The sequence below is a fragment of the Juglans microcarpa x Juglans regia genome, chromosome 6D, assembly GCF_004785595.1.
Source record: "Juglans microcarpa x Juglans regia isolate MS1-56 chromosome 6D, Jm3101_v1.0, whole genome shotgun sequence".
In the NCBI taxonomy this organism is placed as follows: Eukaryota; Viridiplantae; Streptophyta; class Magnoliopsida; order Fagales; family Juglandaceae; genus Juglans; species Juglans microcarpa x Juglans regia.
Window position 1 is genome coordinate 10,945,987 of NC_054604.1, and position 21,932 is coordinate 10,967,918.

The window sequence follows — 21,932 nt, forward strand, 5'->3', positions numbered from 1 at the left end:
TAGAGATGCAATCAGCTTCTAGGGAATCCTCTCCTAGTGACATAGACATATTAACTCAAGTGCTCGGGCCACAGTCTAATATGGCAAGAGGTTTGGGACAATCTATCAAGCATAGATGTTCATCCTCTTCAACCTCATCGACTTCACAAATTAATAATTTTACCAAAGATTTAGAAGCTGCACGACGTGAGAATGAGTATATGAGGTCGAGACAACAAGAGTTAGAGTCTCTCTTAGAACGAGAGTCTCATTTAGAGACGCGTTTGCCGGACTAACAGAGAGACCAAGAGGAAAGAATACGCAGTGTAGTCCAAGAGCAAGTGCAACGAGAGATTATGGTGCAAATGGAGCGTGTTATGTCATTGCAATGGAATTGAGGTGGGCGAGGAAAAATGAAGAAATAAATTTTATCAGTAATGGTGGCTAGTTTTAATATCTAATTTTAAAATTTTATAAGACATTTTTATTTGTTAATTGATGGTATGTAATATGATACAATTAGTATGTTTTTAAATTTTATAAAATTAATATTTCTGATCTGTACGTTCAAATGTAAAGTAAAAACGTTCAAATGTTGGTTCGAACCAACGTTCAAACGTGAATACATAAAATTGTATAGTAACATTCGAACGTAGGCCTCTACGTTCGAACATACTGACCCTCAAACGAACAAAACGTTCGAATGATTAAACAATTAACGTTCGAACAAACCTTTGAATGTACGACTTGCATTCGAACACTCCTTCGTTTACAATTAAATTAACGTTCGAGTGTTAAACCCGTTACATTTGAACATTGGTCGGTTAACGTTTGAACGGAAATTCAAACGTTTATTATAATTAATGTTCGGATACATAAACGTTCGAACATAAATATGATATGTTTGAACTATAATCAACGGACGTCAACTTCACTCATTCGAATGCCAATCGGTCGGGTTGTCGTTCGAACGTTCAATTGGACGTCCGAATGTTACTTTCTGTGACAGTTCTCAACCGTCACAAAAAAATAGAACGTTCAAACGTTCAACCAAACGGAACACCTCCAACCATCACTAAAAATATTTTTAGTGACGGTTCAATAGTAAACCGTCACCAATTATTTTCTGTGACGCATATTCGTCACCAAATATCTTTAGTGACGTTTTGGCAATTTTTTGTGACGGTTTTCTCTGTCATAAAAGACAAATTCTGTTGTAATGAAAGTAGTTTTTAGATTGTGGTTGCTTATAATTAGCCAACAAACAAGAGAACAAGATTCAATCCGTATAATATATGGGTACAATCCGTGCTCACCACACGCTTTGGCTACTAATAATGTCCAAGCTGATGAAGATTTGATAGCTTAGATTGAGATGCACCATTGATCATTTGGCGACATCGAATGCATAGTACATGATAACTGTAGTTAAAAAGAAGAGTCAGGTTGTAGGGTTTGAATTAGTTGGAGCTAGATTTTGTGTGGGGTATGCTAACCAAAGATAGATTTCAAGTGGGTTAGTGCGAAAAGTTAGTATCAATAAATATTGGGCTCATGGAGCTTGTGAAAAGGATTAACCTAATGTCTTAGGCTGAAACGTCCTAGCCATATTAAGCGATCTAGCGGACAAAGGTCCTTGTTTCTATTTTATTTTTGCAATTTTAGTTGATTTAGATCTCTAGTTTGATTCTACTTGTATTCAGGTCTAGTTTGGTTTCACAGACCTATGAAATTATTTCATTTCATTTTATCTTAATGTCCAAACACAATTCAAACACAAATATTTTTTAATTTTAAAATTTTAACTTTTTTATCTAATTGTTATCTAATCATTACAACTTTTTTAAACTTCCAAATAAAACAAAAAAAAAAATAAAATAAAATAATGAGATTCTAATATCTTTTAACTTTATAATTTTTTTATTCAAATTTTCTCTCTCCTTTTCCAAAATCCGGTAAAAATCTTAATTCAAATATTTTCACTACTATTCACAAATTATCTCACTATTATTCACGAATTTCTCATATCATCTCATATTTATAACAAAACTACTAGGGATACGCTTTGGATGATTTGGTTATTGTTTTCCTCAATTTATTCAATCTCATACCTCTCTTCAAAGTTTTTTCTTTATTACCTATTCTAAGATGGAGGGGTGCCCACATCAAAAAACCCCTCCTATGCTATAACGACATGTAACACATGGTTTAATGGCCATGCATTACATGCTTGAGAATAAAAGTGACAACGATCACTTTATTCTCGCTTGAGAAAGTATCTAGGTTGTGGGTGTGCTTAGTGTTACTCTAGTTTATTCTACGTAATACACTTCACTACCAAGAATATACGCTTAAGGCTTGCTAGATTATTTGTTCAGACTAAACTTGTGGAACAACTCAATAAGCCTTGGCCTTCAGAAATTTCAACATAGCTGAGGTTGAGAAATTTTGAGTGGATTTATAAGTCTTGTAAAAGGAATGAAAAGTCATGCACGCGCTTGTGGAAAATTTGAGGCTAATGAGGGGACGATAATGACGGATTGGCGTTCAAAAATTTCAACATAGCTGAGGTTGAGGAATTTTGAGTGGATTTATAAGTCTTGTAAAAGGAACGAAAAGTCATGCACATGCTTGTGGAAAATTTGAGGCTAATGAGGGCACGACAATGACGGATTGGCCTTTGAAAATTTCAACATCGCTGAGGTTGAGTGGATTTATAAGTCTTGTAAAAGGAATGAAAAGTCATGCACACACTTGTGGAGAATTTGAGGCTAATGAGGGGATGACAACGAGGTGTTGGCCTTCGGAAATTTCAGCATAGCTGTCAATGTAACGTCCCGTTCCCGAAGGTTTGGAGAGTTAGCTCTTAATATTAATATCAACTTCAATAACACAACTATAAAATCTAAAAAACTCCATAAAATGTTAATCCATTCACTCAAACCAAATATCTATGTTCCTTCTTAAGGACAATACATAAATTCTTAATAAAATAAATTCAAACACTCCAAAAGACTCAATAATATTCTTAACTCATCAAATCAAAATAACCGAAAATAACCAAATTACTAACTAAGAATCTCAAATAAATACTTGTACCCTCGGGTACTTATTCCTCTACGAATATCAAACCTCTCTATTACTGCCTACTCTTGCTCTCCAATAGAACCATCAAAATTATCTGAAAAATGTTTAGAGATAAGAGGTGAGTAATCAACAACTCAGTAAGCAGAGAACATGTACCAATGTGTAAACATGAGCATTTACAAAGATCAGAATGCATAACGAAACTTTTTTATTTTAGAGTGCGGAAGCAAAACATGTTATCAAAATATTAGAGCAAAGATTTAGAAATAATTTCATTAAAAAATATCATTTGGCATAGCATAAATGATCATTATCATCATCAGAACATCATATCAGAACAGAAGCTATGTATAACCCCCGTGGTAGGGTTGTGCATCTGCGGATAGTCAAGCAAAACATAAATCACTCTGTTACCAAGGTGTGCACTCTAAACAGAGACCACTACTATAACCCGTGGTAGGGCCGTATCCACTAATATAACCCGTGGTTGGACCGTATCCACTATTATTACTCGTGGTTGGGCCGTATCCACTATTGTAACCCGTGATTGGGCCGTATCTACTATTATTACCCGTAGTTGGGCTGTATCTGAACAGAGTGGAAACAGAATCAAATTCAAAATCAAAGAGTCATGCCAAAGGTTTTCAAAAATCACATCTTATCCAAATAGAGTACTAAACAAAATCATATCATCTTCGTAATCAAAGCAGATCCAAAGCATATTTACATAATTATGCACAAATTTTCATATTTGCTCTTTTTGCATAGATCAGAAATAGAATGCCAAAAATAAGCTCATGTCTACACCAGTCATGATGGAAAATACTTTCTTCTTAAATAAAATCTCATGAATAATGCAGAACAAATAACTAAGGTAGTTCAAATTTCTTTTCATAACCAAATATCTATATGTTTCAAAATGTCAATCTTAGCTCATTTTATTTTAATGCAAAGTCTAGCATAGGAACCCCGCTTATCTGGACTTCTTAGCTTTTTCAGAACTTTCCTAAAAAATATCGAACAATAATTAATCGCCACCTATAACATAATAACACAATTTTTATAAATTTCCAATCGAATACATATTTCAATATTTAAGCCTAAGATGCTAAAATGACCTATTTTATTATTCCTCAAAACTTGAAATTCTCATAATTTCCAAAATACCCTCATTTTCCCAAAACCATCAATATACACTTAATCGAATTCGTACCGAATAAGAATTTGATCGAGCAAGTATTAAAATAAATATAAAACTCAATAAAAATTAATATTCAAAATATCTAAAATACCAGCAACATTTTATAAATAAAAAGAATACATTGGTTACTAAAATTTCCATAAAATAAGTCATGAAAAACTTCTCTATTAAAAAATAGGTTTAGTTCCTTTAATTAACAATGTTATTAAAATACAAATATAATATTTATTGAAACTTAAAGCAAAACTCATTTAAAAATAAACCCCAAAAAAAAACTTCTCACCCGCAAATATTAGGTTAAACCTACCTTCCATATATATATATATATATATATATATATATATTAGGTCAAAACTAGTAAGTACCCATGTTAAAACTTTACTTATATATATACGTACTTATATATATATATATATATATATATACACATATATAAGCACACCTTATGAATAAAACTAACGATGAACATACACATGAATAATAGAAAAATGCAGTAGTGGCAGGTACTCACCGAGAAGGTAATGTGCGACGGTGCAGTGTGCGATGGGAGGTGGTGCACTCGATGGCTATGCATTAGACAAAAGAGAGAGAGAGAGAGAGATGCACGATGAGAGAGGGACAAAGTCATGATATACAGAGTGAAACACGGAGTGCATGGAGGTGTTACCGAGAGAGTTATGCACGGCAGCGGCCTGGGTGGCTATCGACGGTTGCACGGCTAGGCGTGGCTAAGATGTTGGACTATGGGTCCCCCTTGCACCATAGAGAAGACGTCCGAAAGGGTTGGTCAAAGTGCAAAAATTGCCGCTGCTTGGAGGAGCAACCAATTGCTCTGTTTTGAGATGTGGAAACAGGGGTGTTCGGTTCTCTATGCAGGGTTGTCGATCTTGCGTGGGCTGGGCACGGAGGTAAAGGGTGGAGATTTAAAGGGTTGATGGTTGAGGTGAAAAAAAAGAAGAAAAGTGGGGTATGGCTGGCGTATCCTCCGTGGAGTGGCTCTCGGTATGTGGTGTAGGTTGTGGCTTATGGTTTCTACAAGGTGGTGGTTGTATCGTATGGCAAACGGACAGAGGGCTCGTGCAGGTCTGGGCAAGGAGGTTGCTGGTGGCAGTTCCACGATGGTCCCGTGGTTGACAGAAAGAGATGCAGCTGCTAGGCTTCACACGATGTGCAACGCTAGAGGATGAGGGAAGGAGGGACGAGATCGAAACGGACAATGGTTTGTGATGGAGCTTCTATGTGTGCATGGGTGGAGAATGCAGTGGGAGTTTTGCAGCAGCTAGGCTTGGTAAACCAACATGCAGGTACGTGTATACATATATATATATAAATTGGCGATGAAAAAAAAAATCCTAGAGAAAAGAGGGAGACGTGCGTGCGGAAACTGAGTCGTGTGTGTGTATGCATATCATGGACGAGAGGAAGACCTAGGGGGGAAAAAGAAAATAGACAGAAAGAATAAAACGTGCGGAAGTTAACGTGTGAAAAAAAAATAGATTAAAATCAAATAGAATAAACTTAAACAAAATAAATAAATAAAAATTGAGCTTGATTGGATCCGGGTGTTACAGCCAAGGACGGACCAATAGCCAAGGCGCAGTAGTGCCTATCCAACCCCTACCACGGGACCAGGGTGCGCGGCCCAACCGGCGCTTGGTGTACAGTTGCTTGCAAATAAAATGGAAAAGGTGCACCGGTTGGAGGAGAAACATCATAACCATTGGACAAAGTCACCTTTTTGTCACTTGATAACAGACACAATAATTAATATACTTGTTCACTTGTTTGGATCAGATTTTAGAATAATGAAATGTTGTAACTGTAATTTTTCATTTGCATCTTTTGGCCATCTTTAAATGGACTATTTGGCCTATGAATTAAACAATCTCAGAAGCCAGTCTATTTCGTGTGTGCATATCGCAGTTAGACAAACTGATTTGTCTTGGGTTTCATTGTATATTAGAGGCAAATATGCTTGTAATCCGTGTGCATACCGTTATTGGTGGAGGTGAATATTGTCTTAAAGAAAGCGACATTATAACGCGCCTCGAAGCAAACTCTTTTCTCTAACTATTTTTTGTTTTACAGCCTCTTTGCACCAACAATATGAGTTGTTCAATCTATTTGGGCGTCCATGTTTTGAGATGATGTGTCCATACTATCAATGCCAACCATAACGAAAGACGTTCATATCATAAATAGTAAATTACATACCAAAAATATTCAAATAAAATAACTCCAGTAAACTAATGTTGTCATTTCAATGTGTAGACTATTTAACTAGCTAGGCCGATAAAAGTACAACAAAGATTATCAAACTAATCCCATCAAGCATGTTACCCTCAGACTGATGGTTAGATAAGGTTGTGAACTGTTCATTTGATGACTTACTTCGTACCTTAGTAGGCGATCACTTGAAGACTTTTGGGACGAAGTAGTTTTCAGATTGTGGTTGCTTATAATTAGTCAACAAACAAGAGCACAAGATTCAATCCGTATAATAGATGGGTAGATTGAGAATTTGAGATGCACAAAGCAACCAGTGATCATTTGGATAAATCGAATGCATAGTACATGATAATTGTAGTAAAAAAGAAGAGTCAGGTTGCAGAGTTTGAAGTTGGAGCTAGAGTTTTGTGTGGGGTATGCTGACCAAAGATAGATTTCAAGTGGGTGAGACGAGAAGTTTGTATCAATAAATATTGGGCTCATGGAGATTGTGAAAAAGATTAACCTAATGTCTTTAGGCTGAAACGTCCTAGACATATTAAGCGATCTAACGGGCAAAGGTCCATGTTTCTTTTTTATTTTTTCGGATTTAGGAATTTTAGTTTATTTCGATCTCTAGTTTGATTCTACTTGTATTGAGGTCTGGTTTGGTTTCACAGAATTATAAAACCATCTCATCTCAACTCATTTCAATATCCAAACATCATTCAAATACAAATATTTTTAAATTTCAAAATTTTAACTTTTTCATCTAATCGTTATCTAATCATTATAACTTTCCCAAACTTCCAAACAAAACACAAAAAAATAATAAGATTCTAACCTGCTTTTAATTTTTTAATTTTTTTATTCAAACTTTCTCTCTTGTTCCAAAATCTCGTAAAAATCTTAATTCAAATCCTGTCACTATTATTCATAAATCATCTCACTACTATTCACAGATTTTTCACTTCATCTCATTTGTGTAACCAAACTACTAGAGATATACTTTGGATGAACTGGTTATTGTTTTCCTCAATGTATTGAATCTCATACCCCTCTTGAGAGTATTTTCTTTATTACCTATTGTAAGATGGAGGGACAAACCCCTCTTATGCCGTAACACCATGTAACACATGGTTTAATTGCCATGCGTTACATGCTTGAGAACAAAAGTGGCAACGACCGCTTTATTGCAGGAATTAAAGAAATCAAAAGATAGTTGATGATGCCAAGTACGCCACAGCAAAATAGAGTGGTAGAAAGGAGAAATCAAACACTGCTTGAGATGGTTAGGTCAATGATAGCTCAAGCAAACCTACCAATTTCATCTTGGGTGGATGTACTTTTGACTGCTGCTTATATTCTTAATTGGGTGCTCTCCAAATCAATATCTTCCACCCATATGAATTATGGATCTGCGAGAAACCCAATTTGAGTAACTTGCATCCATGGGATTTAATGGGTTTTGTTCACGATGTTTCTTATAAATATGGGAAGTTTGGCCCTAAAAGAAATAAGTGTATCTTTATAAGGTACTTAGAACACTCTAAAGGGTATGTGATAATAAGTGAACAATCTGATAGAATTATGATTGAGATTGAGTCATGAGATATAGATTTCATAGAGGATGAGTTTCCAAGTAGAGATGAGGTTGATAGGAGTTTGAAACTCCATGAGATTGTGGGTCAAGAGAAAAGCACTCCAAGAGGTTTGGTTGAGAATGAGGAAGAAATTTCTTAAGCTCCTACAAATTGTGAGAGTGATTTGCCTTCGAGTGAGAGCACACCATTTGTTAATCAAACACAACAACCTCAGCCGTATAGAAACATGTGTGAAAGTGTTTCCCGTTTTCGTTTTGAGATTGAATGGGAATCTTTCATGGTAACTCCGTAAGATAATGATGAGCCTAGAACAATTCACAGGCTCTCTCGTCTTCTACTAAAGATGAGTGGATGAAAGCATTAAATGATGAGATAGAGTCTATGAGGATTAACCAAGTCTGAGATCTGGTACGTCTATCGTTAGGGCGCAAGGTTATTGGGAACAAATGGGTTTTAAAGGTGAAGCGCAAGTCGGATGGATCGATATAATGGTACAAAACTCGCTTAGGCAAAATGATATACTTAACAGGAGGGTATAGATTGTGAGAAAACGTTTTCAATAGTGGTGAGGTTTGTCTCGATTCACCTGATTCTAACTATAGTAACGTACATGGATTTGAAACTCTATCAGATGAACATTAAGACAACATTTCTCAATGGAGAATTAGATGAGGAGATATATATGGATCAACCCACGACTTTGTGGTCAAAGGTCAAGAGCGCAAGGTATGCAAGCTCAAACAATATATATGGCCTAAAGCAATTATCTAAACAATAGTATCTCAGATTCCATTGAGTCATTCTCTCGAATAGATTTAAGATGATCACGGAGGATCATTGTGTCTGTCAAAAGGTCCAAGAAGAGGTTCATTATGTTGTCATTATATGTTGACAACATACTAATGGTTGGAAATGACAAAGGGTTGATAGTCACCACAAAAGAGTGGTAATCCTTTAATTTTGAGATGAAGGATATGAGTGAGGCAGATTACATTTTGGGAGTTAGATCTATAGAGATCGATCAAAGCAACTTCTGTGTATTGCTAGAGGCGAGAGCTTGTCCAAAGAGATGTGTCCCAAGACTCAAAGAGAATTGGAAAAGATGGCTCGTGTCCCTTATGCTAATGTTGTGGGCAGTTTGATGTACGCAATGATGTGTGCTCGGCCAGACATATGCTATGCAGTTGGCTTGGCGAGTAGATTCAATCTAACCCTGGACTGGCTCACTGGAAAGAAGTCAAGAGGATTCTGAGATATCTCAAGGGAACTGTAGACTATATGTTGTGCTATCAGGATTCAGATTTGCAGTTAAGAGGTTACAGCGATGCTGATTGGGGCAATGACCTAGATGAACGCAAATCAATCACTAGGTATGTCTTTCTACTCAACAATGGCGTCATTACACGGAGTAGCAAGAAACAACCCTACATAGCCTTATCCACCATGGAGGTAGAGTACATAGCTTGCTCAGTAGCAGTTCAAGAAGCTGTTTGATTATAGAGGTTTCTCGAACATCTAGATATTGGCATGGATACTACAGATCCGGTGACGATATTTTGCGATAGCATGGCAGCTCTCACGTATGCTAATGACTCAAAGTATCATGGAAGAACTAAACACATATATATCATATATCACTACATCAGAGACATGGTGGTGCAAAAAGAAGTGGTTCTGAAACACTTTTCTATGAGTCGCATGGTTCCTAATCCCCTAACAAAGCCTATAGCAAGAGATGCTTTTGTGGCTCATGTTAGGAATTTAGGACCGCGTAGATTGTGAATGTAGTTTATGTTTCAGTTGACATTGAGATGTAAACTTTCATTTGGGATATTAATGCAATATGATTTTATTTAGTTCTTGTTTTTATCATATTTTTTTCAGATACACACACACAAGGTATGTCAACAGGCTTAATGTCTCACTCACATAAGTAATCGCCTCTAGCGCTTGAGTAGCGAATGGAGATGAGATATTGTGTCCCTAGATACTTGTCCAAGGGGATAAGTTGATTAACACAAAGATATGTTGTCTTAGTGTGAGCTAAGAAGAGATTTTTTGTATTTAAAGGATCATGCATGGGTACCTTACAATCCATGTAGATTGTGGTTTGCCAGATGCGAGATCCTTTTTGGCGCCTTGGAGGCGAGCCAATGGAGGGACTCAGGTTAGACACTTATGGAGCGACTAGACTAAGATCTGTATGGTGTTGATATAGACATATGCTCTTTGAGGAAGAGAAATCCACCGTAGCATGTATTTCATACTACATGTACTTATTCGACTAAATGAGCAAGTGAGTAAATTGTTCCATTCTTTTTCACTGTGTGAGTCTCATATTTTATTAAGTGTCCTTTATTTACCTTTGACTATGTCATCAGATAGAGGTTGTGATGTCTGCTACTTTGGCGTACTGTCTATGACCAAGATTGATACGGTCTAACGAGGCATTACTAGGAAGCGGTTCTACCAAAGTTAAATGACACGAGGGCGAAGGGAAGACTATTCAACATCGTGTCTTCGATGGTCTTTGCCGACGTCGAATTATGGTGCTACACATTGGTAGCGACTAAGGTTGTGAACACATCGAAATGATTTGAGGTAGTAAAGCATTGTTTAGAGTTTTTTTGAACTCAAGAGGATTTGAAAATGCTTGATCAATGTGATCGAATGAGTATAGGATATGACAAGACACTGGGATGTTGCTATGTTGGTGTTCTCTTGGAGAGATTTGGTATAGTGAGCCCACCTTTCTTTTTGGAGGTGTACTTGTTGGTTGCACAACCTATTTAATTGTATGAACAATATTGAGAACGTTAGAGAAATGTAGACCTGGAGTCATGTCTACTGTGTGCGAGTGAGAGATGTAAGATGGAGGTGCGTCCACATAAGCAAACCCCTCCTATACCGTAATGGCATGTAACACATGACTTACATGCTTGCGAATAAAAGTGGCAACGACCACTTTATTGTAGGGATTAAAGGCTGGCCTTATGTGATGCACTGGGAGGGCTATATATAGCCCCCCCCCCCCCCCTCAGATGGTTCTACGATGATTCTAAAAGAAAAACACATAATCTCTCTTTTTATTCTCTCTTGAGAAAGTATCTAGGCTATTGGTGTGTTGAGTGTTACTTTAGTTTATTCTACATGGTACATTTCACTATCAAGAGGAGACGCTTGAGGCTTGCTGGATTTGATAAATTTGTGGAGCAACTTAATAAGTTGCATTTGAGGTATTCAGTTGTGCACTCTAACACCTATGATATCATAGTGTTTTCTTTATACGGAAGATTTGTGTTATTTTGCAGTGCGATACTGTGATGGATCTCTTTTTCCTTTATATGTTTGTGCTCTTCTCAATTGTCTTTGCCTTCCTGATCTGAATTGATGGGTAATTTAAATCAAAAGTATAGAGTGCTATTTTTGTTATTTGTGAATTTTTGATAGATGAATCAACCTTTAGGGAACCCCTGCAGGGCTGTTGCACTAGTACTCAAACCGTCCATGCATCCACCCTAGAACCCGCCACTGCCATGTGTATTCAGCCCTGATTGAGCAATAGTCTTGGTACCAATGCCTCCTCCCCTGCCCAAGTTAGGCTTCGAAATGGCCGCAGGTACACCACAAACCAGTGTCTTACAGTTTAAGTTTGAGATGTTTGTCAAGGAAACAAATGGAGGCATGATTGACAATAGCACCTCAAAAGTCTCTTGTATTTGTTGTTCATGTGCAAACATACATCAAATAGTTCCAGTTTAACAAGATAAGAAAGATGCAAAGAATCGCAAACTTGTTGGCTCATACCATCAATATTCTATAAAATCTGGGATGGGCGAGAATATGAGGATCAGTTGGTAACAGATCTATGCATAGATAATTATATAATTGAATTTGATATATTGATAGTGCATGTAGATTTAATACAATATGAGTGATAATTTGCTCTAGGGCAAGGCTGGTCTGATTGAGTTCTTTTAAGATGGTGTTTGATATAAAACGATGAATTTTTTAAGCTCCTTGGCAATACAATATATAGTGATTATTACCACATCACAGAAATATGGTAATGAAGTACGAATCTATCAAATTGTGTAAACCTTTTCAAGATTTTAGATTACACAGGACGGGTCACAGGCCATTGGATGGAGGATAATTTAGGTTTAGATTTACTGAATATAAATTGATGGGAGCATAATAGTATCAGCAGGCTATCAGCAACAGCAAAAATCCAAGACCCAGCAACAGCACAAGGCAGCAACACTGCAAGTGAGAAATAAAGCAAACAAAGCAAAAGGAGATGACAATTATCAAAACAGAGAACGAAGATCATACAATCAAAAGAAAAACAGAGAGAAATAAAGGATGAAATAAAGGATTGAAAACAAACAAACAAACAAACGTACCATCCTTTCCAAAACCCTTCACCCCTAGTTGTAGTTTCAACGGGAGGCATGTGTTGGGGATACCCTGCAGCAGCGTCAGTACCTCTGGTTGGGTAACCAATTGGTGGAGGTGGTGCAACATAATAATTAGGAACTTGAACGTTGCCCTGATCTACTACTGCCTGTGGATGTCCATAGCTCGGCGGATATGCAGTCACAGGTGGGGGATATGCCTCTGCAATTTCAATATACATGAACCAAAATCAAAGATCCAATGATCCAGAAGGTATAGTCTGAAATATCTTTAAGCTTTCCAAAGGAGGCAAAAGAGGAGGAATAAAGTAGCAGTTTTCTTTCAAAACTAGTTAGAACGAAGGCTATAGAATTTGATTGCATATATGATCCTCTCAACGTACTTCTTAAGATTATACTTGAGGCACTTTACTTACCAGGAGCTTGCTGCTGATCATAGTGGCTCATGACTGATAAAATGATCAGATGCTTACGAAATGCGCGAGAGAGAGAGAGAGAGAGAGAGAGAGAGGGTCGGATGAGAGGTTGAGGAATTTTGAGTTGATTTATGAGTCTTGTAAAATGAATAAAAAGTCATGCACGAGTTTGTGGAGAATTTGAGGCTAATGTGGGGACGGCAATGAGGCGTTGGCCTTCAGAAATTTCAACATGGCTGCCGATAAATCGGATAAACAAATGCCATGTCTGACAAAGCCACGCGTAAAATGTTTGGTGCATGTTATGAAATGGTTCTGTTCGTGCCGGAGGATCACACCTGCAAATAGACAACTGCCACTTGTCAACCGATGACGTCATATATATATCCCAATAAGAAAAACCAATGGACTTTCATGTATTTAAAGTTTTATACATCCGCACTATAATTAAGCAAAAGTTTTATATAAATTTTGATCAACACTCCTTTGCTATGTATTATTTGGATTTAAGAACATGTGTTTTCTATTTTAACCTATTGTGGTTTGGATTTTTAAGCAATAGCTTATTTACTATTTTATTACTATTTTCGATTATTTTTAACCTAATTAAGAATTTCCACTTGCGATTTTATTTTTTAGGAAAAATTTACCTAAATCTCTCTCATTTCTTTTTTTTTAGAGATAGAGAGAGATGGCAAGGATGTCCGACGTTTTGTGATGATTTTATGGTTGACAACTAGGACACTAGGGAGTTCTAAAAGAAGATTACTGATCTTCTGGCTTCTTTCTGAAAGGCTTGTCGAGGACTCGAAAGAACAACCCTTCCCTTCCTTCCTGTGCTAGTAGTTCTAGTGGCATTTGACTCGTATACTAATATAGGGAGAGACCAGGGGAAGGGCAGAGCCTCACCTTGTAGTAGGAAGGTGTTCGTAGCTAGGATGAGCATTGCCAGATCCACTTTAGGCAAAAAAATAAATAGGAGTTTTTTTGAATCCCAACTTATGGTGGAGAATTGTTGGAGCTTCCAATTTGATAGAAAATGATCCCATGATCATGAACCGATCTTACTTGGGATCCCAAGTACCAAGTGGCTGAAAATCTTATGTCAAAAGGACCAATGATGATGAAGTAGCAAGGCCTCGAAGAATGAAAAATTCTTGCATCTTCTTCCCTATACTTCTTCTCATTTTCTTTTGTTTGGGTTCAAAGATGTTCCTCGTTCTTGGTTTGCAAAGTAAAGAAATTGAGCTTGCAGGATCATGGATTTTAGGCTTTCTCTACTAGTGCAAGTGGTCAAGGATTGCTTGATCAATTTGGAGGCACTTCCATCTCCGAGAAGTGTATCTAATGAATTTATTTAGCTGTGGAGTATTTTTCTTTTCTGTATTGTTTGCTGATCAACTGGTATTTTATTCAATGATATAGGGAAAGAACTCCACAGTTTGTTGTTCAGGCTTATATGGCCAGGCCAAAGAATGTGAACCTTTTGGAGACAGGTCTATTGAAGATCAGTTATTGTGATGTTTATTTCCTAGGAACTCTTCATGTTCTTATTTATGTTTTACTATTTTAAGCTTTCCTATTATTAGCTTGTGTTGGAAGTTGTATTTCTATTTTTAATGAAGTTTGTAAGTCTCAATGTAAGCTTATATAAATGTGTTCAATGGAAGATGAATAGCAAAACCATAGAATCAATCCATGAACAATTGGGCTGAGGTTTTTCAAGAATATTTCCCTGTTTTACTTCTTTGTTTTCATTGTTCCTAACAACAACAATTGGCATCATAGCTAACCAGGTTCATCTAAAGGTTGAAAATGGCTACCTTTGGAGCAACAACATCAATTCCTTTTTTCAATGGTGAAAACTATGATTATTGGAGCATTAAAATGAAGACTTTTTTCCTATCACAAGATCTATGGGATGTTGTGCAAAAACGAGTGACAATACCAGTAGAAGGAGTCTCGGATTCAACTCAATCCAAGCAAGAAAGCACAAAGGATGCAAGAGCCTTATTCATCCTTCAACAAGTTGTCTGAATCAATCTTTCCAAGATTGATGAGGGCTAATACTTCAAAAGGAGCATGGGAAATTCTGCAGTCTGAATTTCAAGGAAATGCAAAGGCAAAACTTATTAAACTTCAAAGTTTAAGAAGGGAGTTTGAAAACTTAAAAATGAAGGAATCTGAAGAAGTAAAAGAATATTGCCCCAGAGATGCATGCTCATGGTGAAAAGGTGACTGATCAAAGGATTGTTCAAAAGATTTTGATCAGTTTACCTGAGAAGTATTATCATATTGTGGTAGCAATCGAGGAGTCAAAGGACTTGCAAATTCTGTCAGTCACTAAGCTGATGGGATCACTTCAAGCTCATGAACAAAGGGTAGCAAGAAGGGGTGATGGTTCCTTGGAGCATGCTTTCCAATTCAAGGTGAATCTGAAGAACAAGAAAATAAAAGATTATAAGAAAAAGCCTCATAGAGATCAAAAGAATTCTGATTATAAAGAAGGCAAATTGAAAGGAAAAATGGAAGAATTTCCACCATGTGGTGTTTGCAAAAAAACAAACCACATGGAGAAAAATTGCTATCATGTTGGGAAGCCTCAATGCTGGAATTGTGAGAAGTTTGGGCACATGGAAAAATATTGTAGATTTAAAAACAATCACCTAGCTCACTATTCTGAAGAAAGGAATAGAATGAGCATTTATTTTTCATATGTCAAGCCCTCACTCAAGAAGAAAAATTCTGGTTTATTGACAGTGGTTGTAGCAACCATATGGCTTCTGATGAAACAATTTTCACTGATCTGGACACCTCTATTAAAGCCAAAGTCAAGATGGGAAATGAAGAACTTGTTGAATCTAGAGGAAAAGGCATAGTGGCCATTTCAACAAAGAAAGGTACTAAGTTTATTAAAGATGTATTACTTGTTCCTTCTCTTGACCAAAATTTGTTAAGTGTCGGCCAAATGATGGAAAATGGTTATTCCTTGTGTTTTGAGAATGATTTGTGTAAAATATATGATGAAAAAAGTAAAATGGAATTGGCTAAAGTAAAACTAAGGAGAAGTATAAATTTTCCCATTCAATGGAGCTTTCCTAAGGCTATGGTGGCAACAGTGGATGAGACAATGTTATGGCACCAAAGATTTAGGCATTACAATCTCAATTCTTTGAGATTATTGCATCAGAAGGGGATGATGAGAGACTTACCTTTCTTGGAAAAAGAAATTGAAGTATGTGAAGGGTGCATAGTTGGAAAGCAACACAAACTACCATTCCCTTTAGAAAGCAATTGGAGAGCTAAAGAAAAATTACAGTTGATTCATACTGATGTATGTGGACCAATGAGGACTTCAACTCACAATCAAAGCAGGTATTTCATTCTTTTCATAGATGATTTTACTAGAATGATTTTGGGTTTATTTTCTTCATGAAACATATGAAGTTTTTGGAGTTTTTAAGAAGTTCAAACTGCTAGTTGAGAAGCAATCAGGCCATAAAATCAAATTTTTAAGGAGTGATAGAGACAGTGAATATAACTCCAAAGAATTTGAAAAATTTTGTGAAGCTGAGGGCATAGAGCATCAACTATCTGTGGCCTATTCTCCATAACAAAATGGAGTGTCCGAGATAAAGAATAGGACAGTCATGGAATGGCAAGATGCATGTTACTTGAGAAAAAATTGCCCCAAGAATTCTGGGGTGAAGCAGTTAACACTGTTGTGTTCTTGCTTAATCGTGTGCCTACAAAAGCAGTTGAAAGTCAGACACCTTTTGAAGCTCGGAGTGGAATTAAACCCCTCTCCAACTTTTTTAAGGGTGTTTGGTTGTATTTGTTATATTCATGTTCCATCTCAAAAGAGAACTAAGTTGGAAGAGAAAGCAAAAAGAGGGATATTTGTGGGATACAACAACCTTTCAAAAGGTTTTCGAATTTTCAACTTGAAAACAAGAAAACTGATTGTGAGCCGAGATGTTAGGTTTAATGAAAATGTATCTTGGGATTAGGAAGCTGAGAAAGTGATTAGACAAAGTGTAGAGGTACCAGTTGAGTCACTAATAGAAGAAGAAACAAAAGTTGAAGCCAGAGATTCTCAGCAAACTGAAACCAGAAGCTCCACTACTGATCAATTGTCCTTTAATCACAGTGATGAAGAGTCATCTCCTGAATCTCCTATAAGAAGAACAAGGTTGCTGAGAGAAGTGTATGAGCAGTGCAATTATGTCACTCTTGAACCTGTAAGCTTTACTGCAACATCAAAAGAAGAAGTCTGGCAGAAAGCTATGAATGAAGAAATAAAAATGATTGAAAAAAATGAAACCTAGGAGTTGGTTTCTCAACCTGCAAACAAGGATGTCATTGGACTAAAATGGGTTTATAAAACCAAATGGAATCCCGATGGTTCAATATTGAAGCACAAAGCAAGATTGGTAGTTAAAGGATATGTGTAGCAGTTTGGAATTGATTACAATGAAACTTTTTCACCTGTTGCAAGAATGGATACAATTAGATCATTGGTGTCACTTGTAACTCAAAAAGGTTGGGAAATCTTGCAATTAGATGTGAAGTCAGCATTCCTAAATGGTGTACTAGAAGAAGAGGTTATGTCAATCTACTCGAGGGGTTTGAAAAAGAAGAAGGCAAAGTTTACAAGCTAAAAAAAGTTTTGTATGGACTAAAACATGCACCACGAGCCTGGTAAGGGAGAATTGACAATTATTTTATTGAGCAAGGTTTTAGGAGGAGAAAAAGTGAACCAACTTTATATATAAAGTCTCAAAACAGTGCTGATTTAGTCATTGTATCTTTATATGTTGATGATCTTGTTTTCACAGGAAGCAATCCTAAAATGCTTGAGGAATTTAAAAGGGATATGATGGCAAGCTTTGAGAAGAGTGATTTGGGAAAAATGCATTATTTCTTAGGCATGGAAATAAGTCAAGAAAATAATGGAGTTTTCTATGCTCAAAAGAAATATACTGAAGACTTACTGAAAAGATTCAACATTACAGGTTGTAAACCTGTTCCAACACCATTGATTCCAAATGAAAAACTAAGAAAGGGTGATGATGATGGAAAGAAAGTGGATGCATCAACATATAGAAGTGTAGTGGGAAGTTTGCTATACTTATGCAATACCAGACCTGATATTTTATTTGATACTAGTTTGCTTTTAAGGTTTATGCAAAGTCCAAGTCAAATTCATTTTGCCACTGCCAAGAGGATTTTGAGGTATTTGCAAGGAACAATCAATTTTGGCATTTGGTATGAGAAAACATCAAGTACAAAGCTGGTAGGCTTCACTGATAGTGAATGGGCAGGTTCGTCTGATGATATGAGAAGCACTTCAGGATATTGTTTCAGCCTTGGATCTGCTATGTTCTCTTGGAGTTCAAGAAAGCAAGGCTAAGTATGTAGCTGTTGCTGGATCTAAAAACCAAGCCATTTGGTTAAGGAGAATTCTTGAAGACATGGGTGAAAAGCAACTTGGTTCTACTCAAATATTTTGTTACAACAAATCAGCTATTGCAATTGCCAAAAATCCTGTCCAACATAGTAGAACTAAACATATAACTATCAAATATCATTTCTTGCGTGAAGTAGAATCAAATGGAGAAATTGAGATGAAATTTTGACAGTCTGAATAACAGATTGCAGATATTTTTACTAAAGCACTCCCTCGATACAAGTTTCAGTTTCTCAGATCGCAGCTTGGTGTAACTGGAAATCACATTAAGGAGGAGTATTGAAGATCAATTATTGTGATGTTTATTTCCTAGGAACTCTTCATGTTGTTATTTCTGTTTTACTATTTTAAGCTTTCCTATTATTAGCTTGTGTTGGAAGTTGTATTATATTTTTAATGAAGCTTGTAAGTCTCAATGTAAGCTTATATAAACGTGTTCAATGGAAGATGAATAGCAGAAACATAGAATCAATCCGTGAACAATTGGGTTGAGGTTTCTCGAGAATATTACCCTGTTTTACTTCTCTGTTTTCATTGTTCTTAATACCAAGAAGGTCCAATTTGTCTCAAATTCTAGCAAACATTGAGTAATTATGAAGATACCAAGAGTTATGTATAATCTCACTCCCAAATCAAAATCAGAGAGTGTTGCATCATCTCGTTTCCATATCGAACAGTATAGAACAATATGAAGTATGAAACTTATCAAGATGATAAACAGGAAAACAAGAAAGAAAAAAAGAAATATAACCTGTAAAAGGAAATAAAAAGAAATAAAGGAAAGAACACACCGATATACGTGGTTCGACCCTAATGGTCTACATCCACGATAGGAATGGTCTCAGAGAAGCCTCAGAGATCTTTTATTGAGGAATAGTACTTCACAGAGAAGCTTTAGTACACTAAGGTTACAAAGCCCTCACCGAAATCACAAGAAATCGCACAGATTTATTCTCTCTAAGAGAAAACCCTAGCAAACCCTAGAAAACCTTTGAATCACCCACCCCCTTCTCTACTCTCTCTCTCAAAACAGCCGTAGTTACAAAAAATGAAAACACTCTGCTAGGGTTACAATGCATAAGGATGTATATATAGATTGCAACAGATGTCTCCACGTGTAGAGATCCAACGGTTTAGCACATAACCCTTCAGATTAAAGCCACGAGCTTCTCACATGCCCCTTTTAACTCTGCCTTATTAGCTTCAACAGTTAAGATTGAGTCAAAAACATCACCCTCTTATATTCAACTTCTGTGGTGGACAATGCCACCACAGATTGTAAGTGTGATTTCCAGCTAATAGCTCCCCCAAAAGCAGTAAACACATAACCAGTTAATGACTTCCTAGTGTCTACACTCCCTGTAAAGTCAGAGTCTACAAAACCAGTAATTTCATAACCCTTTTTTACTTTGTTCCCAAAACTGAGTCCTAGATTGGTAGTGCCTGCAAGGTACCTTAATACCCATTTAATGGCCTACCAATGGGGTTTTCCTAGGTTCCCCATAAATCTCCTAACTACACTTACTACATGAGTCAGATCAGGCCGAGAACAAACCGTTGCACACATTATACTTCCCACCATGCTAGCAAAAGAAATTTGTTGCATAAAACTAATATCTAAGTTTGTTTTAGGAGCCTAATCTATAGACAGTATAAATTGCTATCCTAAGGGTGTATTTACAGGTTTTACATGTTCCATACCAAATCTATTGAGAATTTTAGAAATGTAGTTTCTTTGAGACAAGTATAGCATTCCAACACTTCTATCCCTTCCAAATTCCATTCCTAAAATTATCTTAGCAGGGCCCAATTCCTTCATTTCAAATTCTGATTTCAGCATGCATTTAACTTGTTCAATTAAATCAGTGTCTTTACAAACTATCAGCACGTCATCAACATACAAAAGAAAAGAAACAAATATTCCTTTTTCTTCTTTGTAATAAATACAACTATCATAGCAGCTTCTTTTAAAATTGTTACTAATCATATGTGAGTCAAATCTTTTATACCACTATCTAGGTGATTGTTTAAGGCCATACAAAGATTTTTAAGAAGACACACTTGATTAGTATTAATTTTATTAGTAAAACCTTCAGGAGGCTGCATATAAATTTTTTCTTCAAGTTCTCCATGTAGAAAAGTAGTTTTAACATCTAATTGCTCTAGATGCAAGTTTTCAAAGGCTGTATAAGCTAGCAGTAGCCTAATTAAGCTATGTTTAACCACAGGTGAGAAGATTTCATTAAAATCAATTCATTCTCTCTGTGTAAACCCTTTTGCTACAAGTCTAGCTTTATACCTGGTCCTTTTTACCCCTGGTATGCTTTCCTTTTTCTTATAGATCCACTTGGATCCAACAAGTTTAACCCCTTTAGGTTTAGGCACTAAAACCCAGGTATTATTCTTATTAAGAGATTCCATTTCCACATGCATGACAAGAATCCATTTAGATGGATCCTTGCTAGTTACTGCCTCTTTATAACTTTGGGTTCCTGATAAATCACCTCATCAGCTACTGTTAGAGCAAACATTGTGAGTTTTGCTTGACCATACCTTATAAGTGGTTTGATAACTCTCTTTTGTCTATCTCTAATTAGCTTATAAGAGTTAGCTCCACCTTGATCAGTGTCCCTTGAGTCTCCTCCATCAGGGCTACTACTTTCCCCAATTTCAAGTTCAGATTGGGCATTAACTTGCTCCACCTCAATCTGAGATCTCCTTGGGGACTTGTCAACTTCTTGGTCTACCTTTTCCTCCTGTACTCGAGCCATTTGTGACTCATTAAAAGTCACATCCCTGCTCACAAGGCACTTATACCTTCCAGGTCCATCTACCCAAAGTTTATAGCCCTTTACTCCTTCAGGATATTCTATAAAAATGCACTTAAGTGCTCTAGGTTCCAACTTGTCAGTTTTTGAGTGTGCATAGGCCACACACCCAAAAATTCTTAGGTAGTCATAGCTAGGAGGTTTTCCAGACCATAATTCTTGTGGAGTTTTAAAACCTATAGCAGATGAAGGACACTTATTTATAAGGTGAACAACAGTAGTGGCAGCTTCTGCCTAGAAGATTTTGGGCAATCCAGAATTTGACAACATACACCTTACCCTTTCTAAGATCGTCTTGTTCATCCTTTCAGCTAAGTCATTCTGTTGAGGGTTTCCCTCACTGTCTTATGCCTAAGAATTCATTCTTTTTGATCATACACATTAAACTCATTGGACAGAAACTCTAGACCATTGTCAGTCCTTAGGGTCTTGAGTTTTCTACCTACTTGGTTTTCCACTAGAGTCTTTCACTCCTTGAATTTTTCAAAGGTGTCACTCTTGTTTTTAAGGATGTAAATCCAGACCTTCCTAGAGTAATCATCCACTAAGAAGAGGAAATAACTTCCTCCACTATGTGAATTCACTCTTGCAAGTCCCCATAGGTCAGAATGGACGTAATCTAGGGTTTGTTTAGTGTTGTGGGTTGCTGACTTAAAACTAACCCTCTTTGCTTTTTCATAGATACAATCTTCACAGAAAGGCAAGTTTCCTAGGTTCTGGT

The 21,932-nt window shown here is 36.6% G+C and overlaps 1 protein-coding gene and 1 long non-coding RNA gene across 3 annotated transcripts in view; one reads left to right on the forward strand and one right to left on the reverse strand.

Annotated features, from left to right (window-relative positions):
* Positions 1 to 12,067: 12,067 nt before the first annotated feature.
* The window catches only part of LOC121234396 (cysteine-rich and transmembrane domain-containing protein WIH1-like), a 63,767-nt gene continuing 53,902 nt past the window's right edge, over positions 12,068 to 21,932 (reverse strand). The window contains exons 1-4 of one of the 2 annotated variants that reach the window (XM_041130327.1): positions 12,914 to 13,080; positions 12,486 to 12,699; positions 12,259 to 12,342; positions 12,068 to 12,218 (exon numbers count right to left, since the gene is read on the reverse strand). In XM_041130327.1, coding sequence (XP_040986261.1) covers positions 12,294 to 12,342; positions 12,486 to 12,699; positions 12,914 to 12,944 — 294 coding nt within the window. In that variant the 5' untranslated portion in view covers positions 12,945 to 13,080 and the 3' untranslated portion in view covers positions 12,068 to 12,218; positions 12,259 to 12,293. Of the gene's footprint in view, positions 12,219 to 12,258; positions 12,343 to 12,485; positions 12,700 to 12,913; positions 13,081 to 21,932 lie in introns of those variants that run through there. The other variant, XM_041130328.1, reaches the window with a different exon arrangement.
* LOC121234399 lies at positions 13,911 to 14,601 on the forward strand. Its single transcript, XR_005934384.1, has 2 exons — positions 13,911 to 14,253; positions 14,339 to 14,601. It is a non-coding gene; the product is annotated as an uncharacterized LOC121234399 (long non-coding RNA).